This window comes from Sus scrofa, chromosome 1 (assembly GCF_054392235.1).
Source record: "Sus scrofa isolate SSC_HxYL_T2T_F1_AM1 chromosome 1, Sscrofa_HxYL_maternal_Yorkshire_Landrace_v2.0, whole genome shotgun sequence".
In the NCBI taxonomy this organism is placed as follows: Eukaryota; Metazoa; Chordata; class Mammalia; order Artiodactyla; family Suidae; genus Sus; species Sus scrofa.
The window spans coordinates 143,454,774-143,470,528 of NC_139383.1; the positions used below are offsets into that span (position 1 = coordinate 143,454,774).

Sequence of the window (15,755 nt, forward strand, 5' to 3'; positions counted from 1 at the left end):
AAAGCCAACTTAACTAATTTGAATCTAGAATCTGGGTTTCCATGACACCAAACATCTGGATGAAAAGTGAAAAATTCAGTAGATGTTTTCAAATATCCAAATAGTGTGTCAGTAAAACAGTTAAATGTTTGAATCTTCTCATTTTTATCTAGGTTTTTAATGCAGTATATATATGGCACTAACAGTTATAAAACAGCATCCATTTCTGAAATAATGCATTCACAAACAAGTATGTATTGAGTACCTATTCTGCAAGAAATATTGTGCTAAGTGCTGTACAGAGTTCAAGAGGAAAGGCTTGAACTCTGTCCTCAAATGATTTGCAGTCCAGTGAGGGATATACCACAAATACACACACATACAAAAACACAATGTGGAGTGCATAAAAACACAAGGGAGGAGGAGAGAAAGCACTGTGGAATGCGGGGAGGGAGTGGAAGCGACTGCTACTGGTTAGGGAAGATTTTCCACTGGATCTAATGTTTGGACTGACCATGTCAGAATCATAGAAATGGAAGGGAATGTGGTGATCATACAATGTTAGGAATATACTCTCGGAGTTCCCGTTGTGGCTCAGCAGGTTACAAACCCAACTAGTATCCATGAGGATGTGGGTTTAATCACTGCGCTCACTCAGTGGGTTAAGGATCCAGCATTGCCATAGCTGTGGTATAGGTGGCAGACACGACTTGGATCTGGCGTTGCTGTGGCTGTGGTGTAGGCCAGCAGCTGCAGCTCCCATTTGACTCCCAGCCTAGGAATTTCCATATATCTTGGGTTTGGCTCTAAAAAGCAAAAAAAACAAAAATAAAACCCAAACAACCACCACCAAAAATACCACTCTCCTTCAGCTGCTGGGAATTTTACTGAAATCAAATGATCTTAGCTAGATGATTGTGATGGTTTTTGGGTATTTTCACTATCCAGCCTTGGGTTTCTGTAAGGTTTTTGAGTCTAAGTGTGTTTCCTGGGTATTTTGATTAGTAACTTTATATGCATCTCCCTAAGAGTTTCAACTTTACATAAAGAAACATACTGTAATTTACTCTCTGTATGATCATTTGAAGAAGCATCATAAAAATATACCTTATACTTTGCTTTTCTCATTTAGACATAATTTTTCCCCAATTCCATATACACTGCATGCTGAAACCTCTATCTCTCAAGTTAGGTGATTTTTTTTTAATCTATTGGGATCACAATTCTGATCCACTTTTTATAAAAATCTCTAATCCTCAAGATTTGTTCCACATTTGATCAGAGTCTGTAGTTCTAGATTAAAGCAAAATAGTTCACTTCATCTTCTTCCCTGCCCTCTGCCTCCTCTTCTTTGCCATCCTTCTCTTTAAAAAATAAACAATCATTTTTAGCTGTAGAAAGATTAGAGAGTAAACTACAGAACTTTCAGATAATCCAAATTGTGCCATGTGTATTAGTCAGGGCTGATATATTGGCTCAAGTTAACTAAAAGGTAAAGAGTGGCTGCATTTAGGTACAACTGGATCCAAAGGCAGAAATGTGAACAAATCTATTCTTTATAGCTACTGGCTCTGCTTTTGTCTGGATGGGTTTCATTCTCAGTCAGGCTCTCCCACTTTGGTGGCAACAATGGCCATCTGCAAGTCCAGGAACACATTCTATTGACTTAATCACCCCAGGTAAAAAGAGAATACCTTTGACTGACAGTGCTGCTGACTCCCATTAGTCTAACTGTGGTTCCATCTTCAAAGCAGCCAGAATGATGAACTGTGTTGATTGGCTAACCCTGAGCACGTCCCTGAAGTGAAATCAACGTACTATTAGCAGGAGAAAGGTCAAGAGGTACCACAGTGAAAAACTTTAATGTGAGAGTGGGAAAGTCCTCCAGTGTCAGGAGAGTGACAGTTATCCCAGCTCTCACCACTTCGTGCTTCTGTGGCCTGGAGTGTGTTGCTGTTCCTATGAGTCTTGGTTTTTTCATTTACATAAATTCGGTCCCAGGACAGGTTCTCTTTCAAGACCTTTGGGGTGCTAATATTTTGTGGTTCTGATCACAAGAACTAAGGACATGGATGAGACATCCAAAAAATGAAGATTTACAAATAGTAGCACAAAAGCAGGAGATGCATCCTTTTTCGGGTAGAAGTGTTTCTGGTAGAAACAGAAAGGTAGCTTGGTAGTGGAAGAGCCAAGGGTTTTTACTGTGTCCTGGGGTGGTGATTAGAAGCTCAGACAACTTAAGAGGAAAGGGGTGAGTATGTGTGTGTGTGAGAGAGAGAGAGAGAGTCAGTGAGGTTCAGTGTTAACCATCACAAACTATATTATAATCTCCATAAATATTTTATAAGCCATGTATAGTTTTGTTGATCTCTTCATTTTACCATTACAGACAATAGGTCTCAGGTACATTCTTGTTCAAGGATAAAGCTTGAATGAGAACTTATGTCTGGTTTTGTTGTTGTTGTTGTTGTTGTTGTTGTTTCACTCTTTCTACAACCTTTAGAGACACAGAGACAAAGTGGGGAAGAAATACAAAAGTCTAAAAAATCCAAGGCATTACCCTCAGAAAGTTACATTTAATAAATAAAGACTAGGTATGGAAATAAGCCATGATGATGGAGGGCTAAAAACTATAAATACCAAGTTAATTGCCATATGAGTTTAGTGGAAAGCACATTACCTCCAACTAGGAAGATATGATGAGTTTTAAATATCTTGTTTCTTGTTTTTCTTTTAAATTTCATTTGCAGTATACATTCTAACCATAGCACTAGAATTTCTGTTTGCATAAGAAAAAGGTGTTAAAGACCATTGAAGAAATTTGACATTCCATGAAAATGCCCTTATTTATTCGGGGTTAAGTCTTCAGCACATCTACTTGTGCCAGTTCAGTAAGTCTGGTCCTCGAGCAATAAGTGATATTTACCCAATGCATCTTCATTATCCGAATTAGAGGAATTACTTAGAGGCTTCTGTCTGCAAGTGGCATCATCGAACTCAAGGTCCCCTGAATTGACTCTATGGAATAAGTCATATCTTGAGGGGGACTGAGGAAAATGAAGTTGTGATCATAATGATCAATTTCCAAGTATTTGCTCAAACTACAAACCTGCCCAACAAGTTAATTGGTCACTTGTCTTAACAACTGTATTACATCATTACAGAAGTAATTTGACAAATTGCACATTGTTCCTTAAAGAGCTCATCTAGTAAATTTTATAGACCAGTAAGTCAGTCAAACGCATAGGGTGGGAAAATAATTTAAGAGGTAGGACTGATTCCAGAGATGTCCTGCTTTTAAAAATATCCAGTGAAAAAGTTACCGTAACATAAGAGAATATCACTTCATTGTATAAAAAAAGTTAAATTACTATTTAAAAAATATGAAGTGTATAAATTAATTATACTTAAAATAAATTGTTGTAATTTTCAAATTAATCTTGGATTTTTAAAAATTATTTGCAGAAATACACATGCAGACAATGTAGGAATATATAAACAAAAAGTAAAAGTGTCAGAATTCCCATGGTAGCACAGTGGGTTAGGAATCCAGCTGCAGCAGCCCAGGTTGCTGCTGAGGCATGGGTTCACTCCCTGGAGGGACATAGTGAGTAAAGGATCTGACTTTACCACAGCATGGTATAGGTCACAGCTGCAGCGCTTGGATTCAGTCCCTGACCAGGAAACTTCCATATGATGTGGGTACAACCATAAAATTAAAAAATAAAAGTAAAAGCCTCTACCCAATGGCCTACACAACATGAGTGAGCCCTTATTCAGTGTGTGTTTTTTTCCAGATGTTTTCTTTGCATGATGAGCAGAGATATGTGTATAGTTATTTACCTAGCATTTATCTCTTTTATAAAAGTCGATATTACATGGTATTCTACAGGGCTTTTTTTTCACCCAAAACCTTTTGGGAAAAGCTTTTAATGAGAATCTCACATTTTATTTAACTATGATCCATTTGATAGACAGTTAGATTATTTCCAATGTTTTAGTCTTGCAAACACTACTTTTTTCCTTTACTGTTTTATTATTTTATTTTATTTTATTTTTATTTTATTTTATTTGCTTTCTAGGGCCCCACCCACAGCATATGGAAGTTCCCAGGCCCAGGATCGAATTGGAGCTATAGCTGCCAGCAGACGCCACAGGCACAGAAACAGCAACTCGGGATCCAAGCCTCTTCTGTAACACATACCACAGCTCATGGCAACTCCAGATCCTTAACCCACTGAGTGAGGCCAGGGATTGAACCCACATCCTCATGGATCCTAGTTGCGTTAGTTAACCACTGAGTCACGAAGGGAACTCCCCTTTTTTCCTTTATTGTGTACTGTTAATTCATGAGATGCTTAAGAGTATCACTTGAAGTATTCTAAAACACTAGTATAAATCCTTTCGGCATGGGAATAAAGTTTATGATAAATTGATTCCAGTCCAGACAAAAATGGAGAGGGGTTAATCACAAAAGAAGATTATTATTAAGTGATCTCACCCAAAAAATGTTTCACTGATATATTAAAGAAAATATTGTTGATCTATCTGCATGTACTTGATAAACCAGTTTAGCCCCAAAAGAAGCAGAAAAAAAAGGTCTAAGATCAGTATCTGAAATACAGAAAATACCTCACTTTCAAATGAGTCTTTAGAAAAAAAGGCAGTTAAAAAAAATATTTTCAGGAGTTCCCCTTGAGGAAAGGAACCCAACTAGTGTCCATGGGGATGCCATTTCCATCCCTGGCCTCGCTATGTGGGTTAAGGATCCGGAGTTCCCGAAAGCTGCATTGTAGGCTGCAGATTCGGCTTGGATCTGGCATTGTTGTGGCTATGGTGTAGGCCAGCAGCTACAGCTCTGATTCAACCCCTAGCCTGGGAACTTCCTTATACCACAGGTGCGGCCCCCCCCCCCAAAAAAAATTCTATCTATATTGAGTCATGAACGATACGTGTCTTATTTGCTTTTTGTTGTCACTTGATATTCAAAGAGGACCTTTGTGATTCAGCTTTATTCAACACTGACTTTAAAATTATTTGGGCATGTGAAAAACCTTGACCTATGCTGGTTCTTTCTTGATGAAGGGAATCACCATCATCACTATTATGTTACGATGTGTATTCTTATGAGTAAGCTGAGCTACCTCTGGGCCACTGGATCAGAGTGGCTTTGCCCCCAACAGTGAATAGTCTAAACTATAGCCTTAGTCCAAGATATGGAAACTGACAACAAATTATTGCTTGTGGTCTACTTCCAGTTTTCAAGTGCAAACATACCAGAGTTTATTTTAAATTTGAGCCAGTCAGACATTTAGCAATATACATCAAAGAAGAAATGAAGGCTTCCCATGTTTATTATTTCAATATGATGTCTGTTCTAATAAAGTAGAATAATGCATATGATAGACCATGTAGTAGAAATTCTCTAGTTCCACAGTTTGGCCTTAAACATACACATATATTTGTAAATTAATCCAAAACACATTGCTATGGTTCCAATTCCTCTGAAAGCTGATTGTTTTCTATCCCTTTTTTAATTTTAGAAATATAGTGGCTGACTGCCAGAGCGCTTTCAGATAAACAGTCCACTCCATGTATAAAAGGGGCATAGAATCACGAATGTTCAAAAACCACAGAATGTTATTTAAATAAGTTAAAGTTATTATGGTCTTCCCTATTAATTAAAAAAAAAGCCATCTGTGCAAGGTGAATTTTGGTAAGGTCCCAATTTTTTTAATGATTGTGGATGGAACTTGCAACTGCTTTCACAGTGAAAGTACACTTCAGGGATTCCCAAGATAAAATGCACTGTTTATGTAATTTTGTGGTCATTTGACTACATTTCTCATAAAATACCCAGAAAAAATTCTTGTTCTTTGATCAGAATTTACAGTCCTACTTGAAGGAACTGGCTCTCCACAAATGTCACATTTCTACTCTTCTATCACCTTAGCATCCTAAACCTTTATTTCATCTAAACCTTCTCTGTGTGTGTGTCTGCCTCTACCTCTCTTTTTCACACACACACACACACACACACACACACACACACACCCCAACCCACATGTTGTCAGAACATGTGTCTGTCTTGGGAAAATGCATCACATCAGTGAACAAGACCAAACACACCAGAAAGAGAACACTGCGTGAAGAAACAGCACACTGGATGATGTTACCAGCGCAGATCTGTACCTCCTTGCAATGAGTCCTAATTTTCATTCTCATTTTTGTCATTTGTAGAATTCCTTTCCACTGGACCCATCACCGATAAACCTAGGCTTTCAAAATCTTAGACGAATAAGAAGTCAAAAAGTGCTCCTCCTTTGCATTTGTCAGGAGAAACACCACGACAAGAAGGATTTGGGGATCTTTTTGGTCATTCCTTCCCTCCACCAGTGTTTTCAGTCAATTAAAATTTGTACCCTAGGCCTTTTCCAGTTCGAAGCTACCCCGGCGTCTGTGATGAGCAATCCTTCTTGTTTGTGCAGTCATTCATTATCTCCATTACCAAAAGGAGAATAGAGGACAATTACATTGTTTGGACGAATCAGAGTGTTAGGAGGAGTATTTGTCATGGTGGCAGAGTGCAGCACCTGACAGGCAACGATTGATGGCCAGCAATGAGTGTGAGTGGCCAAAGCAGCCTCATAGGATGCAAATTACTGACTGTGGATTCCAATTTATCCTGTTCATTTTTCTTGCCTGTGCTGAAGACCATTAGTGGTTTTTGAAGCAGTGAAGGGGTCATTACTAATGTGGGTAGGCTCGAAGCAGGAGGGGGAAGGAGGGGAAAAGCCTTCTGTAATTACACAGCTTTCAGGAACAGGCTGGAGGCCCTAGCCAAAAAAATGTCAACACCTCGCAATCAGAAAAATTTATTTTCATTTTATGCTTAACCCATATTAACTCAACATTATCATCTTTCTTTGTTAACATTTGCAGAATATTAAAAGCCTGGCTTCTATATTAATACAAATCTAGTTAACCCCTTTTGCAATACAGGGGATTTTGTTTAACCTAATGGCATTTGGGTTTGCTAATAAGTAATCACGCACATTTTGGATAATCTATGCTATTATAGAAGATGAAATTCCTGAAGAATAAAATCTTAGATGATTGAAAAACATTCACTCTCTCAAACAGTGGAATGATTAGAATGCTCTCAATGGAATACTCTGTTGTTCCTCACGTGACCCTTTAATAACGTTGATGGGAAATATTTATTACTAAAGGCGCTCTAGTTTAGGAGTGCCTTTGACATGTTGTATGAAAGTTTACTTTTCTGTTGAGAAAGATCAGTGAATTTAGAGCAGGAACCTATTTAACAGACATGTGCATGCCAGTACAGTGTCTCAAAGTGAATGTATAATTCCGTAGTAACCATCTTTGATTTTTAAAATGAGAGAGGAAAGTAGTTTGATGATGGGAGAAGGGTTCATTATAAATGTTGGTGAGTTGGGATGGGAAGTCAAGAATGAAAAAAAAATGCTGAAACCTATGGCTTCATTCTCTTATTGCCACACACTAGGGTAATAAAAAATTTCTGTATGAAGCATTGCATGTTTTCGACTCCTTTTAATGTGGGGTCGTTGTGCATGCCCCTCTTAACCAGGAGTAGGAAACAGTTAAAAAAAAAAAAAAAAAAAAAAAGGAAGAACTTTCCACTACCCCTTAAAGGAGTCAATATAAATAACTATCGTAAACTCGGCTGTAATTGAAGCAGTTGCCATGGCTTCCAAGAATAGTTGTGATTATGCACGATCTTACTTTCCAAACTTTGTCCATAACCTCTGAATAACTAGGAAATAATGATTATATTGAGTCGTCTCACAAAGATAACATAGGAGAAGGGCTTAACTGAGGTTTTCTAGGGAGTCCAGTAAAATGGGCCTGAAACGAATTCCTTCAAATGTAACTGAAGTGATTGTAGGTAACCAAAATTCTGACCCATCGCCAAAGTGCATCCCTAACTAATGGAAGAAACTGAATACCTGCAACGTGGTGCTTTGTACTGCCAGCCTAGTGTGGCAGGAATGGGGCTGCCTCAGAAGGTTTTTGAATTCTTGTCCTCTGCCATTGTTTTCCCCACACGTGATGAAAAAGCTGTGATTGAGAAAATCAAGCCATAGACTAAAGAAATCACAAACGGTGCTTTCATTCTTAGGCATAAGTGACTCTTTCCTAACTTCTGATACATCTTTCAAAACATTTGTTTTTTTCATTAGCATCCGTACCCCTCCGAAGAGCAGAAGAAACAGTTAGCGCAAGACACAGGACTTACAATTCTCCAAGTAAACAACTGGTGAGTGACCCAAAAATCAATGTCTTTCTCCCGTGGCTGAAGTAAGATTTCGCAATAATTGTTTTCCTTTTTTTGTCTCTGAAACAAAAGAAATTGAGGAGGATGAATTCTGGGTTTCTACCTGGAGGTGAGAACCTAGTGCCTAGGGACAGATAACTAGGTAAATGGTTTTTGCAAGTTGTATTCCTCTTCTCTTTCCCTCTCCTCCTTTCTTTTCTTTTCTTCTCTCCCACTCTTCCTCTCCAGCGCATGTTTCCCCTTCTCCCCTGCTTTAAAATTCTCCAGTGGTACACAACAAATTCTGTTCAGGTTATTCCCCGGAAAACAGTTACTCCGGGTATTTTGGCACAGGCCCTATGTGGAGTTATCAGTTCTGGGAAGGTTTCTTTTATCTGGGCTTTGAGGGGTGATGGAGATGCAGGCTTTTTAGGATCTCCTAATAGAAATTTATTTACCTAAATTTTTTTGAACACAGGGTTAAAAAAAAATTTCCTGTTTTTAGCTTTGCGATTTGGCCGATTACTTCTGAGGAGGTGCATGGACCATCACTCTTTGTATATGGCTTAGAGGGTAACTGAGGAAAAGGAGGGGCAGAGGATTAAATAAAATGATCACAGTGGCCAAGAAATGATATAGGAATTACTTATCAAAATACTGGCCCAGGTCTTATCAGCAGCTTAATTTTGTTCAGTACATTCTTGGGGTGATGTTCAGATTAATTGAACTGACAGTTCTCTTTCAAAATTCAGGGAAAGTATTTGCACGGATTTCAGGCCTTATACAAACTTAATTACATGGAACTCCATTTTATCATTCTAATTCCATGTAGCAGAGGTTGTATTTACAAATGAGAAGTCTCTGCCTTTATTCACAGCTTTCCTTAATATATTTATCAAAGCAGGTTCATTTACAAAGTGCTCTATCTGTGGGATACAGGCAGGCAGACATTAACAAAGCTTTTAGGTTTATCAGGCTCGCTGCCTGATGAGCTACCCGAGGGTCAATTGATTTTGTGGTTCTGTGATTCATTTTTTTCTCATTTTTCTAGGATCACAATGAGAGACATGCTTGGAGAATTAGCCAGTTTGTCTGCCTTATCTGTCAGGCAATTTTTTTTTTTTTCCCAGGGAAGTCAAGCTACTTAAATTGGCCACAGGAACTGCCGTTATCTGACTTTAATGCACCCTATAGTGTGGATAGCATTTCAATTACACCAGTAACCAAAGCTTAGCTGCAGCCCTTTTCATGCCTAGTGCTGTACAGAAAGTGATGTGCCTACCTACAGAAGCAGAAAATTGAGTTGCCTTGCTTCTGTCAGGGTGATTAATGCAGAAATAAACTGCTAACCTGAAAAGAAAGGCAGAAAGAAAGGATAGACAATACAGACTTGAATTCACTTTAATTTTCTTCTAAAGATTGGAACTATGTACGTTTAAAGATACCCTTTGGACCAAAAACTTGGAATAAAGGCTGTAATCTCCAGATGGGATGTGTATGTGGTTATACACTGATATGAACCTCATAGAGGAGATACAGATACTGTATGTCTCTCTCTATATATATTCTCCCTTGTGTCCCCAGCACCAGCTCTCAGTGGTCTAAAACAATAAAATAAATAACATTCTGTGTTGAAGAGAGGAGACTGATTTGCTCTGCATGTTGTTTTATATTACGCTAGCTACCAAACCAAGCTTCTTTCTGTACAGTGGACCTTGATGCAGTGAACATTGCTTTAAAATCATAATTTTCATAAATTGGGGGCAAGTTGAGGATGGTTGTGGTGGGAGTTTGGAGAAAAAGGAAGTCTTTCAACATTGATGTTTGACTTTGGTGTTTGATGTTGCTTTTTTTTTTTTTTTTTTTTGAAAGTACTGCTCTCTATCATCCACTACCTGTACTTTTTGATGTAGTCATTACACTTGAAGCGCAGAGATATGACAGTCAGGTCTAAAGATGAGTGGTTCTCACAATGAGACGCCTGGTTGGAACCTGGAGACAGCACCCTTATTTTCTGAATTCCCTTGCACCCCAGGGCATGGACAAGGAGTTTGGTCAGTATGAAACATCTTAGGGTTCTTGTTTCTCTGTCATTTGAACCATGTTTGCTGCAGAATGCCAAGGGTTAGGATGTGACAGTCCATCACGCCACAGCCTCTCTGTAATATGGCATAAATATTGACACCTACATCTTTAACAAAATAATTCCATCTCCCTAGTTTTCACACTTCCTTCTGAAAAACCCTATAATCTTGCCCCAAGGTCCAATTCTTAGCTAACAGCTACCCTTAACTTTGATAATAAAGTGTGACTCATGAGGCTAATACAGCAAATACTTCTAAAAGATGACCTGGAATTTCACAGGAACCGAATGTTGGTGGATTTCGAAAAGAAATGTAAAAGAGCACACCAGCACTTTTGGTACATTCTGAAATGGTACATTCTGATATTGCCCAATGTCTTGATGATAACATCTTCAAAACAGAGGAAAGCGATCCAAATTCATTTCTAAAGGCTTCCTAATCACTGGTCTTAAGTGCCAGGTGAGGAGATGAGAAGAGTCAGCAATGAACTGTTTCTCCAAGTCCTGAGAGCTCTCAGCAAAAAGAAGCGCAGGGATCACAGAGCAGTTCCTAAGCCTCACTGTGTCGGTTCTCCTAGGAAATAATACCCACTTCTCTGACTGAAGCTGGGAATTTAGACTTATCTGCTGTGATGCTTGGACCCCAAGAATCAGAATAGAAAAAGCATGCAAATCAAAAAATCACGGAAGACTTGCCATTTCAGTTCTGCTTCTCACTTACCTCTTAAAATAGAAGGGCCAGGCAAGGTCAGGGTAGTTAAGTATCGCTGTAAAATTGCCTCTGTAGTAACAAGCAATAGAACATGGCCCCACGCACTTGATGAGAGCAATAAGCAATAAAAACAGACCTGTTAAGATCAGACAGTAATTTTAGAACAAATAAGCAAAAAAAAAGGAAGTTTAGGAGATAATTAAGGGAATTAAAGATTGTTTTATCTTAGCAGCCAATGTTGGAAGTAATTTTAATGGGCTTTTCCAATGTATTTACAGTAGGGAGTGCGCAAAAAAGTGATGATACAAACAAATCAAAATGTGATTTCAGGAAAAGAATGGAGTTTTATGACACCATCATTTTTCCCTATAGTTAACCCTCAGAAGTCCATAAATAATCAATCACCTAATTAAGAGTTTTTTTTTTTAAATGATGATAACCAGCTCTTCAGTGTACATATACTTCACTGCCAAAGCTAAGTATAAGTAGTAAGACTGTTCAGTTAGGAAAGAGCCACACTGGCTATGAAACTACAAAGTGTGTGCATTAGGAGAGAAAAACATGGAAATGAATACCCTTAATCTGAGTAACCTCCTCACAATGGAGAAGCAAACCTGGTGGCCTTTGACTGAATATTGATGAAAACCTGGAGGCTGATACAGCTTGGTGGGTAAGCACTCAGACTCTAGCACCAGACTCCGTGGCACTAAAAGCCTAGGTCCACTGTTTGTCGGATGTTTGACTTTCAGCAAATTACTTAACCCTTTTAGGCCTTAGTTTCCTCACCTGTAAAATGGGGACAACGGTCATTTATATCTTACATGGTTGTAACATTTCAGGGAAAAACTGCATGCTACCTGCTCAGTGTAGAAGCTATCCACAGTTAAAATAGCAAAAAAGCACATAATTGTAAAAATGAGAGAGAATTATGATGATTTCATATGGTGATATCAATAAAGACCTCATTAGGTTGCTTACAAACAAGAATGGAGAATTCTTTCAGGAAGAAATAGACACACATGTAAGGGGTGATAAAATTTTAGAGCAGACAGCTTACTGTGCATAGCTTCTATATTAAACAAAGGTTGACTTTTGTAGTTTCTTAGATGATCCTTTTTTTGTAGTTCTTTGATGCCAGGGAGGCAAGATTAGGGAGCCCTAGGAGGTAAGTGGCTTCAAATAGCTATAAAAGTTAGACGTTTTGAAGGAAAGTTTTGGGTATTAATGCTCTGGTATTTCCTCAGGAGACGTACTTACATTCATTCATTGGCAAAAGAGTTTTAGAATAAAAAAATATTTTAATGAGCAAGTTCTTGCTTGAATAATGTGTTAGGATGCATTCATGCGCCTTTGACAATAGTAATCACCAAAATATGGCAAAGTCTTACCTTTGACAATGCAAACCCCTCAAGCTTAAAAATACTTTGAGAAAAATCATAACACCTCCATGTTTTTATGTAACTTCCCCCAGTGCTATATATATGAATTACAATATTAATTTTTAAGTTCCTATTTCCAGGTTTAATTTTAAAAGGAAGAAATACTACTTTTATAAGCTCAAATCACTGCAGTATTACATCCTGCTATATACCAACAATCCCAAATCCATTCTATCCATCTTATTGACAGAAAACAGTTAGACTAAGAAGAAAGGACTTACTTTCTTGATAGAAGGCTGTCTCCAGGGCCCCAAATAAAAATGCATGAAACAAATTTCAAAGAACTTGCCTGTTGAAGGTAGCTCAGAGAGTTCCTTTGTATAATAGATTACATATCCTTGCCCAGCCTCTCAAACTAAAGACATAAAATGTCTTCGTCCTGCTTGCCCCACCTTTCCATCAGTGGTCTACAACAATCTCTCTTGCTGCACTAGCTTTTAATAAGCAGACCTCTACTTTGTAGAACTTCCTCATGGAAAGGAACAGTTTTGCTTTGCTTCTTTCAGTCTGACCACGTTGATGAATTTTTCCAGACTAGATAGGAGCTTGTTCAGTGAGGACTCAGGAACTGTGCTGGGAAAGTTGTCTGGGCAATCAGTTTCTCTTTCTTCTTCCCTTTCCCTTGAGGAAAGTTCACTAACTCCCTGGGTGACTTGGTTTTCTTATGAAATGGAAAGTTGAGGAGACAAAAGGATTTGTGTGTGTAAATATGACATAGGTTAAGAATGCTCTGAAAAGAAAAAGCGGTTTTGTTAGAAGACCCTCTCAGCCCTGATTAAAATATGGACTGGAACAGAGTGGTAGCCTAAGGAAAGCAATCATTTTCCTCAGGAACCCATCGGTCCAGATAGATGTGGGTGCCCTGATGCTTTTCTTTGCTATTGACACTTGGAGGGCAAGAGCAGGACTGTAGGGGGGTTTATAAGACAGAGTCGATGGCAGGTCCTCTGTCAGTGAGTCCAGCCCAATCTGAAGCCTAATTAAATGAGTAGGAGGCTGGGTTCGTGGTAAGAGACTGCGCTTTACAGCAAAGACAAGTCGTTTTCAAAGGGGTGTACATTGTCACTCCCCGGCAAGGAGAGCAGACACCAGGAAATCCGTTGTAATGTGAGGACATCACGAGTAAGCTGGGAATTGAGGAAAATAATTTTGTAGTAAACATATGGAATAATTGGCCAGTGGTGCAGGAAATCTAAATGAGGCACAGAGACAGCTGGACACTTTTATCTCCAGAGAAAAAGGATTGAAGGAAGAGAGTGATAGACCAGGGAGGTGGAGTAGAGATAAACCTGAGGGAATGAGCCGGCTGGACAGAGTATCCTCTCTCCACTCAGCAGTTTCCACCACGGCCATTTGTTAAACACAGGGCTGCCATCTTCTCTGATTATTTCCAAGGAACATCTCTGTTTCTGAATCAAAAATCCATTTGAATCTCCAGTCAGATTTGCCAGGTGCTAGATTCATTGTCAGCATTTCATGTGCTGAAACTGCCAATGCTGAGGAAAAGAAGACCAAAAAAAAAAAAAAAAAAAAAAAAAGCATGCTTTGGAACCTCAGCTTCTGAGCTTGAGGTGAAAAGCTTCTCTTTCAGATGGGCTCACATGCCATAGAAATCAGGGACCAGGGGAGGAGACAGAGATGCCCGGGATGTGGTGGCATTGAGCCCCACAAAGTCCTTTGCTAACCCAGAGCATTTTCTTAACTGCCAGTTGCTTCTGGGGTGACAGAGCTGAGTTTACATCCACTGCAAGGTTTCCAGTCACTTTCCAGCTGTACCCAGGTTCCAATCACTCTGTCTCCAGGGTCTCCATTTCTGGGGGACTTGTCGTGGTTTCCGAGAGGAAAACCAAAGGGGCGTGGTGAGAGAGACTAAAAGACGTGAAAAGAAAAAGACACGGGGTTTATGTTTAAACAGAGGGATGGCCTGAAAATCTAAGTGGATTTCAATTTGCTCTGTCTACAGCAAATGGAGCTGGGGGTGACTAGGGCATCAATACAGGGCATGCCACTTTTGAATAAGAGGGACTGTTACCATATTTTCCCATTTCAGTTTCTGCAGCAGAATTTTGACATCCCACACAGATAAAAAAATTGAAGATACGTATTGTACCTAGGCAGCTGTGCCTCCAGTCCATTGCCATGTCACACTAGCATTTCCAGACACTTTCTAGCCCCTAGAGACAAGAGTACCGTTTCCAGAAATTGAGATTCTGTCCAAATTTGGGCCAGCGGCTCAGACTCAGTTGAGAGCCTTTTAAAAGTGGTAAACAAAAGGAGTTGGAGGGGGAAATAAAGGAAGGAGATGCCAGCGAGGGGACTCAAAGGGGAGGTCTGCTGCAATCCTTTACATTCATTATACCACAGCCTTTGTGCTTTTCCCTTTCGCTCTGCAAAGAAAGAATGAAATATGGTTTTCATAGCAAGCTGGCAGCATTATCTCAGGATGCATATTTCTTTGCTGGGTTGGAATGCCAATAAGGGGAGAAAAAAAGTCCCTCGTTTAAAGGAAAGTACAGTGCTACAGAGAAAACACAAAACAACAAAAAAGGAATGCAACAAGTTTCTGAAACAGTTCCAAAACATGCCCCTTAAAGAAAATATTTAAATGAGAACATTTTTTGAAGATAAAATTCCTCATGCTGAACGTTATGGTTTTTCTCTAAATATGTGGGGGGAATTCAGCCCAAAATGTAGACTATTTTTTGATATTGGAAGATCTTTAGAATTAGCCCCCTCTCTTTCATTGATAAAGACAATGAACTCCACAGACAAGTCCTGGGGTAGACACAAGGCTGTACCTACTTCTGTACTTCATTACAGCAGTATTTGGAAGAGAGACAAAGTTTGCTCAACTAAGTCCTTTATCCATCTCTGTTGCCGTGATTGACATGGTTTCTCAAAGTAACACAGAAATAAAAGTCTGTATTTCAGCACATTGCGTGTTTTTAAAGTATGATCTTATTGACTTGCTATGTACTAATTTTTAAGTAGAAAAAAATAAAGGCAATTCATTGAAAATATTACAGAATCGTCTTACAGAGCGGATTCACGAAGTATTCCTAACCCCAGTCGCAGATCAATACAGCTGTATTTTTAAAAATGGTAATAAAAAGGAATTTTCAAATTACCCTCAAACTTATTTCTAGAATGCAGAAATAGGAAATAGAAAGGGGCTTGTAAATGCAAAGTTGAAACAGAGCCTTTAAATTTGAAGCTATTAAACAGAGGGTAAAAAATGGATCA

General features: G+C 38.9%; 1 protein-coding gene across 23 annotated transcripts in view; it reads left to right on the forward strand.

The window, feature by feature from the left end:
* Nucleotides 1–15,755, forward strand: part of MEIS2 (Meis homeobox 2) — a 209,578-nt gene that overhangs the window by 140,164 nt on the left and 53,659 nt on the right. For all 23 annotated transcript variants that reach the window (XM_084984157.1, XM_084984311.1, XM_084983900.1 and 20 more), the window contains 1 exon segment: nucleotides 8,205–8,281. In XM_084984157.1, the coding sequence (XP_084840283.1) occupies nucleotides 8,205–8,281 (77 nt within the window).